The following is a 27,740-nucleotide window of genomic DNA, read 5'->3' on the forward strand; positions in this document are numbered from 1 at the left end:
ACTTTTATGCCCAAGTGTCAATCCTGATCTTGGCCACTTCCTCCTGCGTAGCCCTAGGACTAGAATCCCAGCAAAACTGCCAAGGCTGCCCCATTCTCAAACTTGGAAGGGGAGGGGAGGGGAGGGGAGGGGAGGAGAGGGGAGAGGAGGGGAGGAGAGGGGAGGGGAGGGGTGGTACACATCTTTGCAACCCCTTACCATCTGCCTGCTTCTCCAAGCAGTGTTTCTGGAATACAACCACACAGCCCCCCATAGTGTGCCAACCCAGAATTCTTTCTCTCTCGAAGCCTAGAATGAATAAATCGAGTCTGTTTCCCCTCCATACATTGTATATGAAATAACACTGCTCAAAAGTGAGCTGGGCTTCTCGGAGATTTCTGGAACCTTCCTGCCCCTTGGCCCAGTGCTCTCTCTAGTTAAGAGGGTTAACAAGCCTGACCCATTAATGAGATCAATTAACAAAGCCACAGTTTAGTCCAAGGCTGTTGTGAAAAACTGTCGCCCTTACCGAAATTAATCACTGACATCTTCCTTTGCTCTGGCTGCCAGCAGTCAGGTGGTGGGAAATGGGCTTACTGTGGGTTAATAACTTTTGTGAGTTTTTTGGACACTTGGCTGTCAACTTGGCTGTCAACTTGATTGATTACATGTAGATCAAGTACCTGTGTGCACCTGTGAGGTATTTTCTTACATAAATAATTTGAGGTAGGAAGACCCGTTTTTTATCTGGATCTTTTGAGCTGTGAGGACACATCTTTAATTCAGATCTTTTGAGGTGGAAAAATAGGCCTTTAATCTGGGCTGCACCATCGGCTGGCAGCCTGCATAAGGACATGGAAGAAGGAAGTTTGCTCTCTGCCTGCTTGCTCTCTCTCTCACTGGCATTAGAGTCTACTTCTTTGAGATTCGGATCTATTACGGAAGACCAGCTGAGATATCCAGCCTCGTGGATTGAACAACTACTGGATCCTGGACCTTCCCTTGGTAGATGGCCATTGTTGGACTAGCTGGACCACAGCCTATAAGCCATTGTAACAAATTCTCTTTCTTTTAAGTTATTTTCCTCTAGAGAACCCTGACTAATACAGACACACACACACACACACACACACAGAGAGAGAGAGAGAGAGAGAGAGAGAGAGAGAGAGAGAGAGAGAGAGAGGCAGACACTGAGAGAGATACACACACACACAGACAGACAGCATCCCAAAACAAAAATAAGCAAAATAAGCAACAATGAAAAAGAATATACTACAAGGATCCTTCAATAATACGGTGACCTCAAAGTAAAGTTGATGTTCCCCGCTAAGCCTAGGAGTTAGATTGCAGCCCAACTTGTGCACAAACTCTTAGCTATAAACCTCTGACATGACAGACTTTCCTTTGGGTTCCAGATTTGCCCACCCAACTCCTTAGTCCACATCTCTGCTTGAGCGTGGAGTGTTCTTCCACAGCTCTTGACTAAGGCTAAACTCTGCTTCCATCTCCCCTTCAACAATTGCTCCTTCCATGAGCCTGTGATTTGGTCAAGTCTCCTCTAAAGACTTGGCCCCCAATCAATGGCCCTATTTGGAAGGAGGTGGCAGATCCTTGAAGAGTTGAAGGTCACTGGAGGTATGTCCTTCAAGGGTATATCATGACTTTGGCCCCTCTCTTTTCCTCTCCCTTGCATCCTGTCCCTGACAATGGACAACCTGAGGAAACAGGAGTTTGTGCTGGAACTTTCTTCTGGTGATGGTGGGAGTGGTTTTGCTATGTGCTGTTGCTGTGGGCAATGGGGCCAACCAGTCATAGAAAGACAGTTCCAAATCTATGAGCCAGAATAGGCTCTAAGCTAACGGCCTCAGGGACTGGTGTGATGGTGGAAAGCTGGCTTTTAAACAAGAGGTCCCTGTCCTACTAAGTAACATAACCCTTGTCTCCCTGCTCAACCCAGAGAGCTTTGAGCTGCTTGCTGACCCCTGGCTGCTCCACTGGGCCACAAGTGCTCTGGAATTTGTTTCCAGGGCTGGCCATCTGACTGGGGCAGAGGTAGCAGTTTTTTTCTTAAAGGTTTGGCTGCCTGGAGACAAATCCAGAGATTTTGTTGGCCCAGCCTATCACTCATACTTAGTATGTTTGCCCCTTCACCCATATTTAATATATCTGCCCGTTACTCATAGTTAATACATGATTCTTTGAAAGAACTACAGTGATTTCTGTTGCATACATCTCCATTTTGACTGGTAGAGTGTTACTGAGTCCAAATAAATGTGTTTATAAAAGTTACAAAGCAGACAAAAAACCAAAAACAACAACAAAACCAAAAAGCAAAAAATCATGGCTACAAAAATATAGACTTCACAAACCACCCCTTAGAAAGAAAAATTTGAAGTCTTGAAAAGTGGAACTTCATCTTCAAATGGGAATTGTCCTTGCTTAGCATGATGGTTAACTTCAATTATCAACTTGGCACAGCTTAGAAGGAAGAATTAGCTGTACCCGGTCAGACTGTGGGATTGTCTTGGGGACTGTCTTGATTGCTTCCTGGTGGCAGCCCAGATAAAAGGACTTGGAAGGAAAAGAGTCACTGCTTTGGCCAACTGGCCTTCACTGTTTTTGTTTGTTTGTTTGTTTGTTTGTTTGTTTGTTTGTTTTGACACAGGGTCTCTCTTGTGTATCAAGCCCTGGCTGTCCTGGACTTGCTTTGTAGACCAGGCTGGCCTCGAACTCACAGAGATCCACCTGCCTTTGCCTCCTGAGTGTTGAGATTAAAGGCGTGCGCCATCATGTCAGCCTTGGCCTTCACTCTTGAGCTGACGTTTATCCCCCTCCCCCTTGCTGCTGCTGCTGCTGCTGCCGCCGCTGCCTCTTCACTAGGATTAGAACCAGCTTCTCCAAGCTTGCAGCAGAGGCTGAAGACAAACAGAAGTGCTCAGGGATCCCCTGGGACAGCGGTTCGCAACCTTCCTAAAGCTGTTACCTTTTAATATAGCTCTTTGTGTTGTGGTGACCTCCAACCATAAAATTATCTTTATTGCTCCTTCATAGGGGTCGTGACCCACATGTTGAGCTCCACTGCTCTCTGGATTCGAATTCACTTTTATTTCTCTAGACAGCACTGACTACTGCAGTTCTGAGAAAGCTCCTTGCTCTCATGCCAGCCTTTCATTTCTTTCTTGTGGCCAGCCTGGCTCTTCAGCACATTATGGGACTCTGTGTTTGCCGAGCTCAATTTCATCCGTAGATTAATGGGCTCTATTACATTCCTTTGTGGTTGGATGAGGAGTTCACATTTATAGGAGAACAATCTCCCTGCTCTGGGTATTTCATTTGAGCTCAAAGTTAAGCTGCTTCTCAGAGGCACTAAACTCATGTGTTTAGTGGGAGATTCCTTTAGTTCATTTGAGAGGTATTTAAAAAGTGCTTACTATGCCCCGTGCACTACTTATTGTGTGCCCCTGCGACTCATCTATAAGGGCGACAGACAAACGGTAAGTGTTTAATGAATGAAGCCAGTTGCTTCCAGAGCAAGAAGGCTGGGGATGTTTCTTGGGGCTACCTGTCATTTCTCTTGTTTGTCATTACCTCAGCGTCCTACGTACAGGAAGCTGCATGCTGTAGTGGCTTCTGTCATTCAAGGCCCATCCAGCTCCTTCAGACAGCTTCTCTGTGTTTGGACAGTGTTCGCATTCTGTGTGCCGTCTTCTCTTGGTAGACTCCACAAACACGGCAACCCCGCCCCCCAAACCCCCCCTGAGACGGGTCGTGTGACATAGGCTCCTGACTGGGCATGACAACGGACAACCTGAGGAAATAGGGGTTTGTGCTAGAACTTTCTCCCGGTGATGGTGGGAGTGGAAGCATCTAGTTTCTCTAGGGAGGCTGAGCTGGAGCGCCTACAGTCTAGTTCAGAGTGGACACTGTATCTTGGAGTTGGCCGGGCGAGAGCCTTGTTGAGGTTGTATCGTGACATGGCCCCACTCTTACAGTGGTGTTTTTGGCTGTAGAGTTTCAAGACCTTCCACCATATGGGCCCCTGATTTAATGCTGGCTAAGAGGCTTGGTGACATTTATCATTATTGACTGAGCCATCTCTCTGGCCCCTGGCAGTAGGATCTCTCTAAACTGGCTTCTCTCATCCTCCCCAAATGTCTTTAAGTTATTGATATCCTTAACAATCCCTTTTCTCCTTATATGACTGAAAGAAAACTCTGGACCTATAGACAAGAACACTATAAGACAGATATCGCTTAGATACAACCTGTGACTTTCGACAGAAGCGCCGCTCAGACCATAGAATTACACTTCCGTCCACCTTGTTTCCCAGCCAGAAGTAAATCCCAGGTAAAGGCCCAGGCTCACTAGCTCAGGCGGATCAGCCCTGACTTCACACAGGAGCTGGTGAGCCAAGGGAGGGCATGAAAGAAGCTTCTCCAATGGCGGTTTGATAGCTGCCACGCAGATAGGGAGGATGCAGGCCCCATGGCTGCAGTAGTCAAGTGCAGGGGACTGGTCCTGCATGCCGATCTGTCCTGTGCTGTGTTACGCTCGCTTGCTTTCTGAGCTCCATTCTCCAAGCTGCCAAAGGCTCACACAAATATTCTATCATCGCCAACAGAGACACTTCTTAGTCATCACCAGCCTTCTAAAACCGCTCTGTAGCATCTCCTGGGTCTCGTGATGCCTCCACAACTTGAGGTGCATCATTGCTAAAATCCACCACGCCCTTGACCTTCCTCCTCTCTCTTCCCTTCCTGTCCCTCCCCCTCCCCCATTTCTCTTACTCCCTGGCTCGTGGCTCTTACCTAAGGAACCTGCTTCCACTGAGGTTCCCTCTCTCTGTGTGCCCCCACCCTCGCTCCCAGACCCCCTTCCCCAAGATGCAGACATTAACACCACATCATCGGACTCTACCACTCCCAGTGGAACAATTCAGCTGTTACTTCTAGCTGATTTTCCCACACCCCATGCTCTCCCAAAAGCCCATGGAAACTCCTTCCTTTTCCCAGGTCTCCAGAACTCTCTTGCTCTCATCCAGTGTCTTTTTTCCCCTTGCTGTTTGACCAAGGAAACTGAAAGTCCACTGTGTCCCAAGGGCTCATCAAGTGACATACTTCTTCCTTATCGCCCTACACAGTGAGAATAGCCTGTGCTCAAGTCCAAGGCTAGATCTGCACATGTGCTGGCGTGGGCACCCTCAGGGACACACAGATAGTCCTCTCAGTTTTCTGTTTGTGGGACTAGCAGCCCCCACCCCTGTAACTATGCCAGAAACCGCAAAGCTTCTGCCTCAGCCTCTCAAAGCTTTAACATTGAAAAGGAAATGTTTCAAGAAATGTAGCGAAAGGACGTTTGGATATGAGAGTGACTCACTGACAACCATCCAGATGGCTGAAGTCCAGGCTTGCGTTTCAACCACATTTCGATCCTGTAATTTCCCCCCACTTCTTACATTAGTTGAGTTTCCAGCTCTGACCGAGGAAAAATGAGACGTCATGTACTAGGAAGATTTCCATGAAGAACGGTGCATGGCTTGGAAGACTGCTTCTGTCAGCCTTAGCTGAAAACCCCGTAACCACCTTGCCTGAAGAAGGGTACCCATGACCTTCCTCCCACCCACCACCCCTCCTGGCTCCAGACCTGAGCCACAATCCGCTCCCCACATGCCCCAGCAGAAAGGTTCTACGGAGACACAAAATAGGCCTCCAATCGGCAAGGTTCTGCTTGCTTCTGTCTGTAGTAAGATGAATGCGTATGTACGTAGATTCTTGTACTCTCAGACCAGAAATGATTGGCTGGTGTTTAGAAACCACGGCATGTTTGAGGTTAGTCTCCATGTTTGGTCAGCTACCATGGAGCTGGTGAAACGGCTCAGATGATAAAAGGCTTTGCTTGGCTGCAAAGTCTGACTCCATGGTTTACCTGGCTGAGATCACATAGCTGGAAATTAACCATATGGCAGCTTAGACTAACTTTCCAGCTCTGCACACCAGCCGGCCTGGTTGTTCTCCTTTACAGGGCAGAAACTTGCAAGGAACTATGTACCACCACCCCCACCCCACCCCAATCGAGTAGTGTCCCCTGAGTGGAGATCTGCAGCACATTGCCTGTGCCATGGATGCCATTGTGGCTACTGCCTCCAAAAACAATGCCCCCAAGGTTAGAATGGGCACTTGTGTTTGTCTGAGTTCAATGGTTGTTAGAGTTCAATGTTTTCTTCATTACCTCAGGACCAAAGAACTCACTTCCCAGCCAAAAAGCACTGTAGGAAGCGTAGAAGATGCTGGCTGCTGGCTAGGGCAGGCTCACACTCAGTGAACCTTCTAAGGTTCAGAACTACCACCTGCCTGGGATATGATGCCACATACAGTGGGGTGGACCTCCTACACCAATTAACAATGAAAGCAACACACTCTCTCTTTCTCTCTAAGGCAGGCCCACAGGCCAATCTGATGTAGGCAATCTCTCAGATGAGACTCTCTTCCCAGATCATTCTAAGTTAGGTCAAGGTAAAACTTAAAGCAATCCAAGAAACTGGGTGCACACCTTTAACCCCAGCACCCCTCCAGAGGCAGAGGCAGGCAGATCTCTGTGAATTCTGGGCCACCCAGAGCTACATAGTGGGATACTGTCTCCTAAAACAAAAGCAAACGACCACCTGTAGTGGATGTTCACATGTGTTTGTTTTGATCCCAAGTGTGGGATGGGGAGCAGCCTTGTGAGAGAACAGGTGATGTTTATCCACACGAAGACGAACCACCTCGTGCGAGGGGCTTGGTTTTTCTCAGGTGAAGCACATCTTAATACAGACTCTGAGAGGAGATTATATATTTCCCATTAACCTCTTCTCTCTCCTATCTTGGGTAGGTGGGCTGGTAGGGAGGTGTAAGCATTAAAGAACCTCAAGTAAAGTAGGTTTGGAAAAAGCCGAAGCCTTCAACCACCCTTCAAAATCCAAACCTATCCAGAACAGGGTATGACGGGGGTTCTCAAATCAAGGGCTTTCCCCTTGGTACCTCTTTTCCCTTGCTTACTCTGCCTCCCTCCCCCCACCCCCCCCACCTGTCCCATGCTGCTTTGTGTGTGTTGGGATCTGTGAATATAAACTGCTTTCTTGTGGTGGTCAATTCCCATATCTGTATCTGAACAGGTTTAACTCACACAAATTCTGAGTGTGAGATTTTAGAACAAGCAGGGCCAAACAGTTTTTGACACGCATCTGTGGAAGGTTGCGTGTGTCTGCACACAGAGGGAAAGCTCTCAACGGAGGTGAAGGGCCTTCCCAGAATTTTACTTTCCATGCATTTTTAGAAACCATCCCCCACCTGTCGAAGATACAAAGGCCGTCTTCTACCCAGGAGTCCCCAATACAGACTCCTGCCTCTTCAGCCTTCCTCACACCCAGTTCATGAGCACACAGTTAATCAAAAGCGTTTATCTTGACCTTTGTGTGAGGAGCCAGTGACATGAATAACGAGGGGGGGGGGGCGGCGGCAGCGCAGTGGCAGGCAGCAGAGGCAATGGCTGGTTTCCAGCTGAGGTAACAGTACCGGCGATGCCTTGAGTTCTGGTTCCTGGCAATGCGGCAGCTGCTCTGGGCCGAAGTGGAGCTGAGGCCTCCCTGTTCCCACCTGGCCTCAAAGCAGGCCCTCCAGTTCTGTAAGTGCTTCTGCAGGCTGCCCTTCGGCTTTTTCTTCTACCTTATTTAAATGGTGGTTGCTTCTATTGCTGATAGCCAAGGATCTTTACAGATATAATCTGATACTTCCTTTTCCTCCTCCCTTCCCCTCTTTCCTCTTTGCTTCCTCCTTCCCTCCATCTCTGCTTCTTTCTTCCCTCTCTCCTTTTTACCTTCCTGTTTCCAGATGAAGAAAGAGTGTTGCTTGCTTCATTTTTGTATCTGCCAAGATGCCGTAGTAACATGTTTAATCGTGGTTAGTGAGAATATGAGTGTTTCATGATTTTTAGCAATCAAATGCTCATCAATAAGTGCAGCGCCTACAAATGTTTGTGTTTGTACAGACATCACAGACACTCTCGCTGGCGGAAGCAATTCGTTGAGTTTACGGATGGACCCACAGACTCCTCATAGAAAGCCTATGGGTGGCCACCATCGTTCACACCCTCCTCTTGCTTGTGAGGAAACTGAGGCAAGGATGCCTTTTGAGACTTGCCTGAGGTCACAAAGCCATGACTGAGCAGAACTGGAAATCCAACTCAGCAGTGGGAGTTCAATAGGGAGGCACAGCTTGGAGTTGCTGGGATGGGAGGGGTTGGGGGTGGGGTGGGGAAGGGCAGTTAAGGAAGAAGAGAAATAGGCATGAGAAAGCCTGGGGCCACTAAATGCTAGGGCTGTCACAGAGACCATAGGCAAGCAGGTGCACAATGCTGGCTGTGACAATCTGCAAAGTGTAAAGGCACGGGAAGTTAGCTTGTAGATTTGGAGCATGACAGTCTGGCATCTCTGGAAGACAGAAATTGATGTCACCTGTAAGAAGGGTAAGGCATAGACAGATCTGATGCCAAAGCAGGCAGGGTCTTGTCCCTGGCACCCTCAGACAGTAGTGGGAGCAGGTGAGAAAGGACGGAGGCAACTGTCAGCTGTGTGTTCCATGGCTCACTCATATTTTGCTGACGACTGTACATTGTTGTGACAGATAGTCCCACAATCCTAGGGGACCTCATCTGGGGTGTGCTTAGGGATCCAAGGACACTCGAGGTGACAGCCTTGGGAACCTAGGGTCCTTCAGAGCTGGGAACAAGCCATCGTAGTAACTGGCTGAACAGAAGCCAGAGCCGCATCTGTCTGTGCTGGACACAAAGCGAATAGTCATAGACTCCTCCTCCCAGTGTGTGTGTGTGTGTGTGTGTGTGTGTGTGTGTGTGTGTGTGTGTGTGTGTGAGAGAGAGAGAGAGAGAGAGAGAGAGAGAGAGAGAGAGAGAGAGAGAGAGAGAGAGAGAGAGAGAGAGAGAGCACACTATGAGAGCACAGTCTGCAGAAACCGTGCTGCTGGTGGCTCTCCAAGATAGCCTCTTCAGTGGCGCCTATGTGAAGCCACCTCTGTCTCCTGTTTCCTGCACAGCCCCAGGAAAACTGACCACTCTGTTGAACTCGGCCACCCACCCCCAGGAGAAGCTAGCCTGAGTCCCTCATCCCAAAAGTGCCTCCCAAGCCTTCTAGTTTCTACATCTGAGCAACCATGCGCTGAAGGGACTGAGCTCTATTCTGCACCTGTCACTCTGCTTCTAAGGGAACCTCATCAGCTAACCCTGGTTTCCCAGCTACCTGGTTCCCCGCATCCCTTGAGTGCCCTGTCTTCTTCTATGACCACAGGTAAGTAAGCGAGTTATTCCCAAAGCTTAGACTAGAGGTGCTGAGCATGTTTGGGGAGGCTGTGGGTGTGATCTCTGAAGGAAGTTAGCGGCTTGTGAGCACTTAGGAAATGGTCGTGTCAGAATGCTGGCAGTCACCTGCTCCTGGGCAAAACTCAGCCTCCTGGTCCACCCTGTTAGACCCCCTTCAGAATGCTGTGAAAGTACCACTTCTGGGTGGCTGTGGATACTTCTGTCTTGTAATAGTGTCTGCTTCTGGGTCTTTATCACCACCACTATCTTGTTCATTTATCTGTTCATTTGGTGAATGTAGACTACCAGACATTGATGGGACCTACTGACTTGGAAGGGTGCGAGCCCCCCATGGCTTGTGTGGGTCAAGGCTGGAGTTAGTAGACAAGGTCCTGCCTCAACTAAATGAAAGCATGTGACCTTCAAGATTCCTCCTGACCTTGAGAGGTTAATCTCCTGTGATGAGCAGGTCACAGAAGCAGAATGTGAACTCCCCATCTCAGAAGCACGTCAGCGAGTGTAGTTTGGGAAAAAACGGACAATCAAGCCTCATTGCCTCTAATCTGGGGGTCTCTTGGGTGAGGAACAGGGACTTCCAGTGGGGTGTGGAATGAGGGGGTTCCTGGATGGCAGTCAGGAGGGGATGGAAGCACATTTGGGGGCAGGGGGAGGCAATGCTTCCATAAAGAGTAAACTGTGTTCTGGTGAGCATCAGAGAAGCAGCTGAGCAGAAAGATGGACAGGGATGAGGGTCCCAGCTACACTGGTGTCAGTGGAATCAGACCTAGGGAGACAGATGAGCACAGGCTGTAATGAGTGGCAGGGCTGTGGAGGGTATGCTAGACAACAGTGAGCATCACCCTGAGGGGCACGTGCACATCGGAGCCCTTTACAGGCGGCATAGTTTTTGTTTGTGTGTTTGTCTGCATATACCTTATTTACCCAGACTTAACAATAGTGACATCACTCCGCTGTCATCCTTTTCCCAGAACTGCTAATCTGTGGTGCTGGAGTTCAGGGTCTGGAGCTTTCACTTGAAGTCTTTGCAACTAGAGATGGAAGGTTACTCTTAATTACCGCTGATTACCGGGAACAGTTTGTCCTTTGGTTTCCGGTGACAAATTAATGAAATGATCACAGTGGGCTAATTGCAGAAGGTGGAAACCTGAAGCAACTCAAACACATCCTCTAGAGCCAATTGTATCTCATTTATGCATCGCTCCAGACAGCCCTTAGCAGACATCTCTTCCTGGATCCCTAACCAGTACAACTTCAACATGCCTGCACCCCTGCCTCATTAGTAGGAGGGAGCAAGTCTTTATTCCCTGTGATACACTCAGACCATACGTATGTAACTGTAGAATCTACAGCCATGGTATTGCCTGAAAGGAGGAGTCACTGGCTTGCAGACAGGTCACCTGGACCCAAGTGAGCCCAGCTTGGGGGTGCACACCTTGTCTCTCACAGACCCCAGGCTTGATGGTAGTTTGGCAATGATTGTCACAGTGTCAGTGTTTCTAGAACACTGCCAAGTATTGACTGAGCTCCAGCACAGTCACCCACATAGTTGATGCTAACACCATATAATTTTAGAAGCAGAGGGCTTGAGTTTGCTCCAGTTTTTATCATGTTTGAGCTCTGTGAATGAGGGTAACTCTTTCAATTTCTCAGTTACACATAGGAGACATTAGTGGTTTTCCTCCAGATCCTCCCAGGGGTGATATAAGCCCTCATGAGGGGAAGAGTACCAAAGTGCCTTGTAAACATGAGGGAGGGCTGTCAATGCAAACTGTACTCAGAAAGACCTTCTAAGAGTTAACATGGAGACAGACCCTGGAATGGTCCTTTCCGGCACTTACCCAGCCTGTTTCCAAGCGTGAGAACAGAACAGTGTGTCTTCATGCCCATGGGGTGCTGAATATAAGGAACTGAGGTTTTTAATATTGTAAGTTATCTATTATTTTCTGTGTAGAACTGTTTTTCAGGCATGTATGTCTATGCACCATGTACATGTCTGGTGCCCGTGGAAGCCAGAAAAAAAAAAAAAAAACCCAGATCCCTGGAACTAGGAGACTATATAACTAGGTTATATAACTAGGGTTATAAGCCATTGTAATCTGCCTGGTGTGGGTAGGTTCAGTTCCCAGAGCGAGGTATTAGCCACTGAGCCATCTCTCCAGTCCCAGGAACTGGGTTTTGTAATGCCTCTTTGTAACCCCTGGCTGGTTATGGCAGTGGAAAGGAGGCTTAAGCCACTCACACATGCAGGTACATTTGGAGGCTTGCTAGCCTTGAGGTCCTCCAGGATAGAGAGAATGAGAGAAGGAAAGAGGGGCAAAAGACAAGCCACTAAGCCAGGTCTCTCCTAGTTTAGCCTAGTTAAAGTCTTTCTTGGGTGTTTGCACAGAATCAAATGGATAGCTGTTTAAAGGCCGGAGGAGAGGTTGGAGGAGATAGGGGCGTCCCTACATGTCTCAGCCCCAACAAGGAGACAAATGAATATGTCAGGAATCACACCAGGGTGCGCACGACTAGCGAGTTATCTAGAATTGTTTTTTCTTATGGTTCTTCTCTGTCATCCACGTGACTCTCTTTAGTATGCAGCAACTTCCATTGCTGTGCTTGCTGTCAGTGGGGTGGGGGCACTGCATGCCCTTACCTGTCTGCTCTTTCCAGCTTCTGCCACCTCTGCCTGAGTTTTGGAGGCACATGAGAGCTCAGCTGTCTTAAACCTAATGAGATTACAGATGCACTCAGTTGTACTATTTCTATTGTGCTAAAAGACAGGTACGGGCAATGTGCTGTCCTGCCATCACCTCTGTCTCCAGAACCATTGGGTCCGCCTGAGTTGACACTCTACCTCCTCACTCCAACCCGACTCTACTAAATTCTGTTTCTGGGAATCTGATGCCTCCAGGTGCCTTCTCCTAGAAGTGCACTTACACAGTGTTTGCCCCTTTGTGTCCGTCTTTTTTCAATTAGTATAATGTACTCATGGTCCATCCCTGTCCCAGCAAAGGTGGGGATCTTCCTTGTTAAGGCTATGTGGTCTTCACTGTCGGCACAGACAGTGCTTTGATTATCATGTCTCTTGGGGGCCAGAGTTATTCCTCCCATCACACAATTCACACCGATCGCTTATATCCACTCAGGCATAATGGAATCTAAATTCTAGGTGGATTTTGAGTGAGTCTGTACCTTTGAGGCTGGAGGAGCACATGTAAAGCACGCAATGGATGTTGCTGCATACTGAAAAGACTTTTGTATATTATATTTATGGTAGGAAACTTGGAAACTGTAGAAAAAGTGTCAAAGAAGTAAAAATGCCTCTAATCCCAGAGACAGCACATGACTGCAGGTTCACAGGAGAAAGAAAAATGAAAGGATCAAAACAAAACATGTTGGCTCGGATCACTTTTGCTGGAGGTGAAGGACCTGGGGTTGGGGCACCCCAGAGGTGGCTGGGGAATTGTGAAGGTTGCTTCCTGTTGCTCTCCGCTGGGTGGCGCTGTTCTGGAAGAGCTTTCCAGAGCTGACAATCACTGGCCTTTTACATACGTTTCCTGGGAACAGGGATTTGGAAAGGGGTTAGGGCAAAGCAGAGAAAGGTGTGGTCAGGTTGTGTGTAGCGTAACGCAGGCATAAAGGTCAGGGTGGCCAGGGTGAGATTAGAGTGTCATCACATCAGTCCTGTTTTCTCTTTCCTTATTCCAAACCCTTCCATGCACCTCCTTGCTGTCTTTCAAATTCATGATCTCTTTTTTTAAAGTAGTTAATACATACATAACATACATACATGTCTCTATATATATGCATATATGTAAATATATACATACCCACACATTCCTATTACATAAATGCAACCAGCCTACTCTGCATAATGATATTGTGTGTATATTTCAGGGCTGACCATTTGGAAGTAGATAACTAACACGTGTGCTCTACTCTGGGGAAGGCTAATTCTCCGGTTCTCTCAGCATCCTCAGCTGTCTGAAGTTCTTCATGTAGGGGAGGCAGCATGGGATCTCCCCCTTCCATGCTAGCGTATCTACTGTCGTCAGCATTGCTCAGCTCCCGTTTAGGCAGCCATGTCGGTGAGACTTTGCAGGTGCAGCTTCTGACGTTTCTGGGAGACAAGGTCTTACAGCAAACTCCCTGTTCCTCTGTCTCTTGCAATCTTCTCTGGAGCCTTAGGTGCAGGAGTTACCTTGTGAATGAGTCACTTGGACTGGATGGCCACTATGTGTTGCCAAGAGCAGTTTCTTTGATGTGGTGTGAGGACAACACTTATGAGCTAGACACCACAGGAGGATGTGCATGCAGGGTCTGGTCGGGTGGAAAGGTTGAATGTGATGTGGCTGTGGGGAAGGGGTTACAAAAATTTCAACTTTTAATGACTTGAACTAGTTTGTAAAAATTGATGCAAGGGGAGCCTTTCCCATGAACATATCCCGAGGCTGTCAATTATAGTAGTAAATATGCCCCATACACTGCAACATGCTGGCACTCACCCACTCACTCTTTCCCTACTTGGCACAGACAGTCACCATGTGTTGCCACTGGGTCACAGTGCATTGAGCTCCACACAGCAGCTGGGGGCATGGCCCTTCTCTTCAGTGTTCTGGAGTTTACACACAGATCCCTGTGGCTCCACTGGACTATGGACCTGCTCTGGGAGGGTCACAGCAATCCTACAGATAAGCTGAACTGTCAGTGGTGTTAGTGATACGGCCAGGACTCGAAGTCATGTTTTTAGACCCTGGATGTGGTATGGAGCACAGTTCAGACTGATGGCAATGTGGAGGAGAGGCAGCAGCTTGTTGGTGATGCTAGACCCTCTGCTGCCTGATGGGGACAGGACAGGGTAGACTAGAGGGTGAGGACCAAAAGCAGCTTCACAGCTCCGTCGGTAACAATTCTGATTCCTGATTCCTGCATGGATCTGGACACTTCTATATTTAAAGCATCCTTTTACACATATTTTTGAAATCATAGTTAAGTACACACAATATAAAGTTAACTATTAGTGGCAACCAGGGCTTTAGGACTGCCTATCATCATTCCAAAACATTCCAGAATATCCCAGAACATTCTTATCACTGTCAAAAGGAAACACCATGTCCATGCTAAACTAATGTTCTGTCTCTAATCCATATACACAAGCTACCCCATGTGGACATTTGGATATATAAACTGTGTGTGTGTGTGTGTGTGTGTGTGTGTGTGTGTGTGTGTGTGAGCAGGTGCACATGTATGTGGGTGCACATGTATACACATATGTTTAGAGGTACCAGAGGGCAACCTCAGATGTTTTTCAGGTATTGTATTTCATTTTTGAGACAAAGTCTCTCACTGGGACCAGAACTTGCTGACTAGGCTTAGCTGGGTGGCCAGCAAGTCCCAGAGGTCACCTGTCCCAAGCCCCCTTTGCTAAGATTACAAGTACATGGCCCTACACCCAGCTTTTTTAGATAGGTTCTGGGGCTTGAACTCAGGTCCTTGTGCTTGCAAGGCAAGCCCTTTACTAACTTAGCCACCCCGTCAGCCCTGAATATGTGAGCTTTTAAGGGCAATACTTGGTAGCATTGTGGTCATGTGATCGAGCCCCTACACAATGTAAAATAATTCATTAGGTTAGGATGATTCTTCCCTCCATCTCCCCCCCCCCACCCCCGTGTGGAGCATTTTAAACCACCATGAGTCTCTCTCTTTCTCAGCCTTAGGACCTTCGTGCGTCAGTTCCATGTTCACCGTTCCATAGTCAACAGAGGATGGCCACATCTTATAACCAAGAATGTGTTTTCAGTAACAGCTTTTTTGAAGTATAATTTCTAATTTAAAACACACTATTTGGTCAATTTTATTATATTTGTAGATTTGTGCAACCATCATCACTATGTCATTCTCGAACCTTCTCCACACCCTGTCAAAGACAGCCCATTGATCATCACCAGTCATTCCCCATTCCCTTCCACTCACTCACCTGCATCATATTTCCAGATTTGCCTGGCCTGGGATGCACCTATCAATGGACACATGTAGTATGTCACATAGCATGTTTTTGATGTTCATCCCATCAATCACATACGTCATAGTAGCACTTGAATCCTTTTGATGCCTGCATTATATCCCATTGTTTAGATATGCCACCCTTGGCTCAGTTGCTCATCACTGATGAGATTTGGTTGCCTGCATCATTGTCACTAGTAGCCACATTCTTCTACTGGCCACCATTTGTAGTATGGCTCTCCCGTCTTTCTAGATGAAGAGTGGAGACCACTAGTCAGTTATGTGTTAGCTTGTCAGCAATTGAGTGGCCCCAGAAAAGAGAAGTCAGTCTCCCCTTGTGAAGCAGGGCAGCCAAGCATCCCCAAGCTCCAGGCAGGCCTGTTGATGGCCATTTGCTCAGCTTTCAAACCTTTATGGAGTACGAAACACAAGAATGCTACATGTCACACCACCTGACCCTACGGGTCCTTCCCTTGGCTGATTCACTTGCAGAGGAGAGACAGGGCCTCGTAGAAACCAGTTCCTGGTGGTCCAAGGGAAACCAAGACCCTCTGAAGCCATGGCACCCTCCCATCCTGCTCGCCGGTCCTGGATACATCTTTGTCTCTGGTGTCTCCTTCTGATGCCAGCAGGTGAGTGGGTGCCACCACTACCACTAGAAATTCTCCTTACCCCTGTTCACTCACAGGCCATATGGGCGACTCTCCTGAAGGCTGATTCACTTCATCCCCAAGGCTACAGAGGTCATTTAGGGTCACTGGCTGGGTGGCCACTACTGCAGGATGAAGATGGTGGCTGTCTCAACTCTAGTACTAGCAGCTTTGTAACCTTGACTGTCCCAAGCTTCAAGTGTTCTTGTCTTAAAAATGCAAACAGTATCATGGACCACTCAAGATGCTGTGGGGATGAAGGAAGCTTGTACCTATCACATGGGCTGGGGCGGGTATGCGGGTACACACATGCTTATGCCTATCACACGGGCTGGTGCAAGTATGCAGGTACACGTGTGGTTGCTATGGCTATTGCCCTGCTTTCTGTCCCAGTGGCTGCTGGGGGGGATTTTTTTTTTTTTTTTTTTTTTTTTTTTTTTTTTAGGATAGCTCTTTGCCTGCTCAGGCAGCAAAGCCCCAGAGTGGAGAAACTATTATGCAAAACATAGTGAGAAAGGCTCCATAAATTCCAGCAGACACTTCTGCAGAGCTTTGCCTAGCTGATGAGAACTGGTCAGAGCTGGTGATTTAAGAACTCTCACCATCAGCCAGGCTCATGGCTGTGGGTAAAGCCCCTCTCAGCCATCCCCCCAAGCTCCCATACCCCTTAGGGCTCTTTGGATCAGACTGAGACTGGTTCCTAAGTCTGAGCTTTCTTGCTGGGCTGTGGCCCCTCACTCTCTGACTTTTTACTTGAAATCATGATGGTTCTGAGAGTGATTGCTGCTTGCATGGTGTCCTTGGGTCTGTGGTAAGTGCTGATATGCATTAATTTATGGGCTCCACAATGGGGTTTGAGATGGGCTTCCTATATGCACCCCTATACTGAGGCTACCTGATGTTGAATATGCCTCTGTTTTGATGGGAATTGGAAAGAAAGCCACAGGCTCACCTCCTTGGCGTCATGCAAACTCTTTTTCTTTTGTGTTCCTATCCCACAGTGTTGTCCCAGCAAGGCTCGCACACCCAGGCTGAGGACCGCCTGTTCAAACACCTGTTTGGAGGCTACAATCGCTGGGCACGGCCAGTTCCCAACACGTCCGACGTGGTCATTGTGCGCTTCGGACTATCCATTGCCCAGCTCATAGACGTGGTGGGCCTGCCCTTTCCTACTGCATTCCCTTGATCAGCCGCCATGCCCACCTGACTCTTCCCATGATTCTCCCTGGGTTCAGCTTAGCCCTTCTTCCACCAGCCCTCAAAGCCCACCCTGGCCACAGCATGCAGCTACTTGTTGGGTTATCATGGTGCCTTCCTTCCCAAGCCTTGGCGCCCCCAAGAACACAGGTTGTCAGAAGACAGTGTTCTAAAACACTTGCCCAAATCCACTTCCACACAATGCCCCGGGTGACCCTGAGGAGTCTAAGTGCTGGTGACCGAGACACCAGGAGAGGTGGCTGGGCTTGGGTGTCCTGTGAGTGGATCCCTAGAGTGCCTCCTATACACACGCTGCCTTCTGGGCTGGTTCAACAGTCCCCCCAACTGTTCTTACTTACTATCTCTGCTACCCCAGGATGAGAAGAATCAACTGATGACCACCAATGTCTGGCTGAAGCAGGTAAGCCTTCCCTTGTAGGAGAGAGCAGGCATGCCCCATCTCCAGCCCCTTCTAGGACCCTCACTATCGAGGGGCTAAAGGGGAGCAAGATCCTAAATTCATGGGCCATGGTCAGCAGTCACTTTAGGTATGAGGTGGCTGCGGGTACCACAGGCTGTTGTCTCTGAGGCTGGTTCTTATAAGGCCATTCACTTATTCTATTGTTTTCACCATGGCACCAAGGGGCCTTTTTCTATAAGCAAGCATTTCATAGTCCTAGGTCCATCCTGCAGGACAGTTGACTGAGTCAGCGCCCCTACATCACAGGACAGGGGGGCACCCAGGTGTGCTGAGCTGCAAGCCTAATCTCCTACATGTGTCTCAGAGTCTGTGCTGCCTGACAAGTGACCCCCCCCCCGGAGGTCACAGGCTTAAAGCAATGATGTGTTTGCCACATTACATGCATTTGTGACCTGGTGTTCAGATGGCTTTCTCTGCTTTGAATGGTGATCAAGGTACTTGGTGGTACCTGGCCAGTCGTGCTTAGTCTGTTGCTGCCTAAAATGGCTTCCCTTTGGTAAACATCTATCTCCAAAAATACTTACATTGTGATTCATATTAGTAGCAAAATTATAGCTATGAAGTAGCAGTGAAATAATTTTATGGTTGGGGTCACCACAACATGAGGAATTAAAGGGTTGCATCATTAGCAAGGTTGAGAATCACTGCCTTACATGTCTGTCCCTTACAGGGGTATTTGGAAAGATCTGGAAGATTCTGGAAGTTTGGGCTCCTAGTCTCCTCCATGAATATCTCTGGTTCCTTCCTTAGGATCTCTTTGGCTTGAGAATTGATGGATTCTCACTTGGTGCTTCAAGCCTCCCAGAGTGAGGGTTCCAAGAGACAGAAAGTGGAAGCTGTAGTCACTTATGGACCTATAGTGGTCCAGCCTTAATCCTATCTTGATTTTACTGGTCTAGTTGGTAAAGGATCTGGAGGCAGGAGGAGACAATGATGCCATCTCTCCATGGAAGGGGAGCTTCCGAGTGTGGAGCTCTGGAGGAGGGGTGGGTCACTGTTGGGCAGACTCAGGGACTAAGGCCTGAGTAGAGCCAGAATCTTACCTTGCCCATCCAGTCTGCCCAGATAACCCCACGGTCTTAAAGTGGAGATGACAGAAGAACATGGGAAAGAGAAGCGAGCCCCTGCCCTCAGCTTCCTACTTTGTGCCCATAGGTGCCTAACTGGCCCTGTCTCAGAGGCTAGCATGCAGGAAAACAACAAGGACCAAGATGATGACACTTCAGAGTCATTCAAATAGGTCTCTTGCTCACTGTGGGTGTCCTACACTCAATCCCTGGTTCCCTGGGTCCTGGATGGTGTCAAGCTGTGTGATAGCTGCTTCTAAATTAGACACTTGGGGCCATGGGCTGCTCTGAGCCAATGGCTTCTGATAGTGTTCACTCTGGAGTCAGTGGAGGCTCTGAACCTCATCCCTATAGATGAACCAATGAACCAGAGTAAAGAGGAACTTTTGAAAGGCACGTAGTCATGTCACAGGGAGGAGGGCAGGTCTAGAACCTAGGTCACCACAATTGTCCTGGTTACCCATGTCAGGCTTTATGTAGGAGGAGAAGACAGACCACTGTGGTGGAGCCAGGCCTTCTGCTGCTAGCCTGAGATGCTGGAGAAGTCATTAAGCCCCTGGGAACCCCATCTTCCTCATCTGTAGGGGGTGACTCATCTGTCTATCATATGCCTATGATGTTCAGATGCCCCCATCTGATGTAAGCATCCCCAGATGATCTATGAATGTGAAATCCTAAAAGATGGACTATAGCAAGAATAAAAACTCAATTTGGGGGGCTGAAGAATGTTGCTTTCTTTGGTATAGTGCATTCTGGGAAGCCCTGGGTTTAATTCCCCAGAACCATATAAAATGAGTGTGGTGGCTCACTAAGGCAGTCCCCCTGCTTGGGAGGTGGGGGCTGAGGAGGAGAAGGTCAAAGGTCATTTTATCTTCCCCATAAGTTGGGAGCTTCATAAAACCCCATTAAACAAAACAAACAATTAAATGACCACAAAACAATCAAAATCTGGTTTTAAAACACACTTGGGTCTGTTCTGGTGGAAGTATAGTTGGGACCTAGAGCTCTCTTCCTGTTGGGACTCCTGAATGGGAGGTCTCCAGAGCAGAGTTTGAAGGTCACAGGAAACTCTCTTGGCTTCACCGTCTAGCTCTGGCAGGCCTGTGTTGAGAATGAGTGACTACATAACAGATTCATGAGGTGGAGAGTGTCAGAGCAAGGGCCAGAGGTAGAACCAGAATGACAAATGTGCTGGCACTGGCATTCTGGGAATTTGGTTACCAAATCAGAGCAGAACAGACTGGTTATCAGAGATGGTTTGCCTGGGAGGGACCTGGGGGAACCCCGAGTCCCACAGCTCACTTCCGATCATCCTAAGGTCCCCAAGCAGCAGCGCTCTGATGCGACCATTCCCCTAAGCAGGAATGGAATGACTACAAGCTGCGCTGGGACCCAGCTGAGTTCGGCAACATCACTTCTCTCCGTGTCCCTTCAGAGATGATCTGGATCCCAGACATCGTTCTCTACAACAAGTAAGAAGCCAGTTATTAATTAAAATGTATCTAGGGCGGGGGGCGGCTCAGTGAATAAGAGTCCTTGCAATGCAAGGAGATCAGAGCCTGAGTCTTTAGCAGCCTCATAAAAGGTGAAAACTGGGAAATCTGGGAATGCCCACCCCCTGTGTGTGTGTGTGTGTGTGTGTGTGTGTGTGTGTGTGTGTGTGAGAGAGAGAGAGAGAGACAGAGAGACAGAGAGAGACAGAGACAGAGAGAGACAGAGAGAGACAGACAGACAGTATCCCCTGCTCCCTAGTGCTAAAATCTAAGAGCTCACTAGCCAGTTTAGCCAAAATGGCAAGCTTAAGATTCTTGAGACCCTATCTCAAGAAATAAAGATGGAGCATGATCAAAGAAAGCCATGACAGCAACCTCAGGCCTGTTCACACTCAAATATGCACTATCACTGCCCACATACATGCACACCACACACATACCCACATGTACATACACCACATAAACACATACACACACAATTGCGCACTAGCATATACACACATGTGCATACACTACACGAATACACACACATGTGCACCAGGACCCCTCACATGTGGTCATAATGCCACATGCAAAGACACACATATGTCCACATGTGCATACACATACATGCACACGTGTGTACAAGCATATAAACACACATACATACATACACAGACGTGCATGCATACATACACAAAGGTACACCAACATGCACATATGTGCACTGGCATCCCTCCACACATATGCATATCACAAACACACACACACACACACACACACACACACACACAGAGTTTCTCATAAAAGAAACTAAAACCTTGGATAAGGGTTCCGTGTGAAGTCTGGACCTTAAAACTTAAAGCATGGCAGTGTCTCTTGCTAACACGCTTTCTAAACCAGGTCACTGGGGGACACCATGCTACTTTCTTGAGAGGTGAATAGGCATGGAATGTTCTTGGTGTGTGTGGGGGGGGCGGTCACATACTTTTGGATAGCATAGTCAACCCCCCTGGGGGTCTAAGCAGTAAGTACCTGCTGTTTGCCGCTGCTGCAGGTGTCATGCTACCCCAGCCCCCAGGCCTCAGATCAGTGCCCTGAGCAGGCACCTAAGGATCCTTCTAGTATTTGCTTCTGTCTGATAGATCAGGAGCAAAGTCCCAGCAACAGACGTGTCTGAGTTCTAAGACTGTCAGTAAGGAGTTGGTCACTGATACCTGACTGCCACAAGAAGTTCTTCTGATAGGACAAAGGTTAATCAGAACTGCGGCAGGCATTTAAAGTGTGTACTCCACACACCCTCCTCCAGGTTAATAGGCAAAGGGTCAATGAAATCACATGGTCTCCTGCCCCAAGTGGGAGCCTGTTGCCATCTAGTGGTAGCTATGTGAAATGACCAAAATTATTGCTACAGGTTTGGATTGAATGTAGGAATTTGGGGAAAAAGCTTAAAAACTAGAAGGATAAACTCCTGGGCGGGAGGGGGGGGGATGGAGGAGGGGTGCACCACTCAGTCTTCTACAAAGTCCTCCTGCCAATCTCTCCCATATTCCTGTGAATCCTTCTGCGTTTATGCCCTTGCCTCCCAGGTCAAAGCCTTATTAAACAGAAGCATTCACAGCAAGCCCATTCAGCCCAGTCAGGACCCCACACCAACCCCTAGGTCTCATGAGCATCCCAAATGCCCTATTGCATGGTGATGTCATCTGAATTTGTCTTATTTTCATGTAGTTCCCCAAGGGCAGGGATTGCATCTCTCATCCCTCAGGTACAGGCCCGGGTAGATGAAACTGCACCCCCCACCCCCATACTATGCTAAGTGCACAGACTACAGGGAGTTTCCTCACCAGTAAAAATGTTAGTATCTTCTGGAAAAGAACAAAAGCTCTGAGTGCAAAATCCAGGATCCTCCTCTTCCTGAGTTGGTTCCCCAATTGCACAGTGAAAAAAAAAAAAAATCAAAACACTCAAAAATCATTACTCTAGTCAGGTATGGTGGAATACACCTGTTACCTCAGAATTCAGGATACTGAGGAAGGAGGATCACAAGTTCAAATCCAACCAGTAAGCTGTGGGCCAGCTTGGGCTACATAGTGAGACCCAGTCTTATTAAACAACAACAACAAAACTCACAAAAACTTCAACATACTAAATGGATAAAAATAGGGCATCAGGCTATAAATGTTCCATGATTTTAAAATATGCAAAATTGAGGTACAGTCTACAGCAGTCAGATATGTAAATGTAATATCAAAATGGTAACAATGGTTATTTTTTTAATTATTTAAAATTTTTACTTCTACAATTAAAACAATGGTATTTGAACCGGGTAGTGGCGGCGGCGCACGCCTTTAATCCCAGCACTTGGGAGGCAGAGGCAGGCAGATCGCTGTGAGTTCGAGGCCCGCCTGGTCTACAAAGTGAGTCCAGGACAGCCAAGGCTACACAGAGAAACCCTGTTTCGAAAAACCAAAAACCAAAACCAACCAACCAACCAAACAAACAAAACAATGGTATTTGAAAACACAACTCCGGTACATCTGTCTGCAGGAGAGATTCACACCCTTGCATGAATGGCCCTGCTTAGCCAGTCAGTGGCGACTTTGTTTACCCAGATGCCCTGCTGCCAGCTTCCTGGAGGAGGCAGGTATGCAGGATCCCAACTTGTGTTCTTCTCCCAGCGCAGACGGGGAGTTCGCGGTGACCCACATGACCAAGGCCCACCTCTTCTCCACGGGCACTGTGCACTGGGTGCCGCCGGCCATCTACAAGAGCTCCTGCAGCATCGATGTCACCTTCTTCCCCTTCGACCAGCAGAACTGCAAGATGAAGTTTGGCTCCTGGACCTATGACAAGGCCAAGATCGACCTGGAGCAGATGGAGCAGACGGTGGACCTGAGGGACTACTGGGAGAGTGGCGAGTGGGCCATTATCAATGCCACCGGGACCTACAACAGCAAGAAGTACGACTGCTGCGTCGAGATCTACCCCGACGTCACCTACTACTTTGTTATCCGCCGGCTGCCCCTGTTCTACACCATCAACCTCATCATCCCGTGCCTGCTCATCTCCTGCCTCACCGTGCTCGTATTCTACCTGCCTTCTGAGTGCGGGGAGAAGATCACGCTGTGCATCTCCGTGCTGCTCTCGCTCACCGTCTTCCTGCTGCTCATCACGGAGATCATCCCGTCCACCTCGCTGGTCATCCCGCTCATCGGCGAGTACCTGCTCTTCACCATGATCTTCGTCACCCTCTCCATCGTCATCACGGTCTTCGTGCTCAATGTACACCACCGCTCCCCCAGCACCCACAACATGCCCAACTGGGTGAGGGTAGCCCTGCTAGGCTGGGTGCCCCGATGGCTGATGATGAACCGGCCCCTGCCACCTACGGAGCTCCACGGCTCCCCGCGTCTGAAGCTCAGCCCCACTTATCATTGGCTGGAGACCAACATGGATGCTGAAGAGATGGAGGAGGCAGAGGAAGAGGAGGATGAGGGGGAAAACATTTGTATGTGTGAAGGCCTCCCAGGCTCTTCTATGGGTGTCCTCTACGGCCATGGCAGCCTGCATCTGAGGGCCCTGGAGCCTGAGGCCAAGGCTCCATCCCAGGATAGCGACATCCTGCTGTCACCTCAGATCCAGAAAGCACTAGAAGGCGTACACTACATTGCTGACCACCTGAGGTCTGAGGATGCCGACTCTTCGGTGAGTTGGGCTGAGGGAGGGGCCCCTCCATGGGTGATCCTGCCAGCTTAGCAGGGAACCATCCCACCCCAGGCCATCAGCTTGGATAACCCCTTCCCTTCCTATAAGGACCAGCCTCCCTCAGTTCATGTCAAAGGAGGCTGGATGCAATCACAAGAGAGGAACACTAGCCTAGCCGGCAGGCAGTTCTTTAGTCACCTCCTGGCTGATGGCAGAATACCACAGAGCCTACCCCACTCTGTTCAACCTAAATTGGGGAGAGTGAGCAGATACTGGGGAGCTCAGATGCTGGTCCCCTTCCGCTTTGGATTTTGCTGGCCAGCCTTTCTCATGAGAAGGTAGGGGCAGGGCAGGGAGAGAGAGACTGTACTCTGCAGGGACGGAAATGAAACACAAATGGATCAGCTCGATGCATCGGTGCATCGCTGGCCTCTGCACTACCCTGTGGTTGAGGGTCTCGTCCAGCTGGGCTCTGGGCATTCTGTGATTTTTCCTATTCACTCATAGACCCTGCAGATTCTCAGCTGAACCAGGGTGGGCTTCCCTCCCTAAGGACCTGATAATCCCCTTACCAACCCAGGGAAGAGTTACTGTGGGGTGACCTTATTGACTAGATAAAAACAGTGATTGTTAATTTGAAAGTGTCTAAGATTTTCAATCCTCTGGCCTGGCCTATGAGGTGAGGAGCCATGAAGCCCCAGTTCTTTCACACTGTGCCCCGAGCCACAACCTGCCTCTTCCTGTCCCCCTTTAGGTGGGTGGGGAGGTGGTATGAGACAGCACAGCATTTGGTAGCTATATAATTACTGTGAGCAAATTTGAATTTATCTGATTTTGAAAACCCATGTCCTCTTGGTGGTCCTGGCACCTCCTCGTGTCCCTCTGGATTCCTGAACCTGGGAGGACATGGAAACAGGGAAAGATAGAGTGGGAATCCCAGGGATACGTCATCCCTGAGCTAAGCCTGGTTCTCTGTCCACCCATCTCGATGATGCTTGTGATAACCTTGGGTGCCCAAGCCTTCAGTAGTCTGGTGACTGCTGCCTCTGTGGGGCTGGATATGGGAGGGACACTTTCTCTTCCCAAAGCCTGGCTCTTGTCACTGTAAGCCCAATTCTAACTTCAGGTGAAGGAGGATTGGAAATATGTGGCCATGGTGGTAGACCGGATATTCCTCTGGCTGTTCATTATCGTCTGCTTCCTGGGGACCATCGGGCTCTTCCTCCCTCCATTCCTAGCTGGGATGATCTGACTTCTCTCATGATGGCTCCGAGGTGGCTGTGACAACTGTCTTCTGCTCTTCTCTTACTGGAACCATCTCTAGAATGTTCTTTTGGGCCAATACCATCTGCCTGCCATGCTGCTATGAGGCCTCCAAACTAGCCTGGACTTCACATCCATTGTTGTGACAAGTGACGAGACCTCTCAACATGACACCTACTTAGGGATGCTGAGGGACTAGAAAAGGTGAAGCCATTTGCTCTGCCGAAGAAGACAACATGGTGGGGACATGAGGGAGAACAGCTATTCCTGAAAGAGCAATAGGAGCTGCATAGGACAAAGGGGTCAAAGAAAGAGGTGGAGGGGTCAGACCAGGGCAAAGAGAATTAGAACAGGGCCCCAAAGGCAGGCACATGGGGACAAAGGGAATGCCTGGTGTGGGAGAGTTCTGGGCACTTTGGAGTCAGAGCGTCAGAGCTGGTAGCCACCTGGTATGGGGGCGGGGGATGTGATATCTTCAATCCAGGCCTAGGAAGAAGTTCTCAGTTTTCTCTGAACCTGCTCTACGTGCGTTATGAGGAAATATCAGAGGGATAAGGATACTTCTGGAGGGAGAAGGGCGCAAAGAAAGGTCTAGACCAGTGGCTCTCAACCCCTGTTGTGGGTCAAACCCCTTTCACATGGTCATATATCAGATATCTTCCATATCAGACATCTGTTTTACAGTTCCTAACAGTTTCAAAATTACAGTTACAAGGTAGCAACAAAATACATTTATCGTTGGGTGTCACCACAACATGAGGACCTGTTTTTGTTGTTGTTTTTTTGTTTTTGGTTTTTTTTTTTTTTTTTTTGGTTTTGTTTTGTTTTGGTTTGGTTTTTTGAGACAGGGTCTCTCTGTATTAGCCTTGCCTGTCCTGGACTTGCTTTGTAGACCAGGCTGGCCTCGAACTCACAGAGGTCCGCCTGCCTCTACGTCTTGAGTGCTAGGATTAAAGGCGTGCACCACCACACCCGGCCGAGGGCCTGCTTTAAAGTGTCACAGCATTAGGAAGGTTGAGAGCCACTGTTCTAGATGCCCTGCTGGATGCTTGGGACAGAGGAATGGCAACATTTGGGTACAAATGACTGGGCCATTGTTCTTCTGAAAGCACCCTTGAGCCCCCAGGTTGCCCTCAGCATTGTGTCTCACTGTTCTGTGCTGCAAAGAGGTCTAGTAATTGATGCCAGACATCAGGGCCACCTTCAGGTCATCAAGTGGCAGTCTTCACTGTTGGTACCCCTCTGTCCACCCACAGGCCCTGGTCCCAGATTCTCTGCTCTGTCAGCATGTCTTGCACAGGCACTGAGATCTTTGCTTCAAGCTCTTTCATCTGTGTGCTCCTTGGGGGCGGCAGAGTCTTGGCTTGTGCTATTCTCTCCGGCCCAGCCCCATGCTGGGTGAGAGAGCTCAGCACCTGGACCATTCATTCTGAGTAGGGGAAAGAGACAAGCTGGGTTGCTTTGGCCTCCAGAACAGCTACATAACATCAACAGCTTTGAGGAGGTTTCTCCCCCAGCCTTCCCAGGGCTCCATCAGGTGGCTAACCTGCTCTGAACTATTCTGTGCAGCTTGTTCTTGACCTTGTAATATTCCAAGAGCCCTTAGTGCATAGGATCCCAGGGGATCTGACCTCTTAGAATCCTGTCCAGTCTCTGAGGAGCCAGATCCCAGAAGCTAACAGCAGTGGGATTTGGGATCACTTACAGATATAGAGACCAAGGAAGCCAAGTATGGCAAGCTTCTGGTTTCTCTGTCTTAGGGTGTCTTCCCTCTGAACCCCACACACTGTACCTCAGCAGACCTAGGGGAAACTTGCTTATGAGAGGCCTCACCTGGACACCCTACTACAAGTTCTCGTGAGACCCCACTCAGTCACCAGTTCAGGTCTTGGCTTCCCCTCCCTCCAGAGACTGCAGCTTGCATCTCCCTCCTTGTATTCCAAACCCGGAGACACGATTTCCTGATGGGGAGATGTCTGTCCCACCATTCACCCACCCCATTCTCCTTGCATGTGAACAAAATGGTGAAACAAATCTGCTATCCAGAGTGTCATGTCTTTATGTCAGGCACCTCAGCTGTCCTGCCTAGGTCAGGGACAGTCAGGAAAGGAATGTCCCACAGAAGGAACTACTTCCTGGAAAGCTGCCTTTTGGATACCATGTCATTACTGCCCACAGGGAGCAAAGGGCTGTACCCCTCCCCCCACTTCTCATTGGCATCAGTCAGCTCTTGCTCTGTACTGGACAGGGATATATCTGATTCTTCCAGGGCCATGGTTCCAGGTCAACTTCCTCCCACAAAGAGCAGATCCAATGAACAACACAGCCAAGCTAACCACAAAGCAAATGGAATGATTTTTAATTCAACCACAGATCAAAAAGAAGGAAGGTAAATGGATCTTCTCCACAAACATGAGAAAGGAAAGGAGCAGATGTGAAAAGGGAGGAGAGAGAAAGGAGTAAGAAAAGAGGGGAGAAGAAAAGAGGGAGAAGAGAAATGCAGGAAGGGCACAAAGTCCCGTTCTGACCTCCGACTCTCTGCTTCTTCCCCGTGGCACTCGGTGTC

General features: G+C 48.8%; 1 protein-coding gene across 1 annotated transcript; it reads left to right on the forward strand.

The window, feature by feature from the left end:
- Positions 1 to 15,814: 15,814 nt before the first annotated feature.
- Positions 15,815 to 25,163, forward strand: Chrna2 (cholinergic receptor nicotinic alpha 2 subunit). Its single transcript, XM_051160736.1, has 6 exons — positions 15,815 to 15,968; positions 16,988 to 17,139; positions 17,560 to 17,604; positions 20,094 to 20,203; positions 22,885 to 23,911; positions 25,038 to 25,163. Exons 1-6 carry the CDS (start codon positions 15,896 to 15,898, stop codon positions 25,161 to 25,163), a joined length of 1,533 nt encoding a protein of 510 aa, XP_051016693.1. The 5' UTR covers positions 15,815 to 15,895.
- Positions 25,164 to 27,740: the final 2,577 nt, after the last annotated feature.

The sequence above is a fragment of the Acomys russatus genome, chromosome 18 (genome assembly GCF_903995435.1).
Source record: "Acomys russatus chromosome 18, mAcoRus1.1, whole genome shotgun sequence".
Classification (NCBI taxonomy): Eukaryota; Metazoa; Chordata; class Mammalia; order Rodentia; family Muridae; genus Acomys; species Acomys russatus.

Excerpts from the sequence above, each read along its gene's own strand:
- Chrna2 (XM_051160736.1), top strand. The coding sequence starts at position 15,896 with ATGGCACCCTCCCATCCTGCTCGCCGGTCCTGGATACATCTTTGTCTC. Across the intron at positions 17,605-20,093 it reads CCAATGTCTGGCTGAAGCAG|GAATGGAATGACTACAAGCT; the intron begins GTAAGCCTTCCC and ends TCCCCTAAGCAG. Across the intron at positions 23,912-25,037 it reads CTGAGGATGCCGACTCTTCG|GTGAAGGAGGATTGGAAATA; the intron begins GTGAGTTGGGCT and ends TTCTAACTTCAG.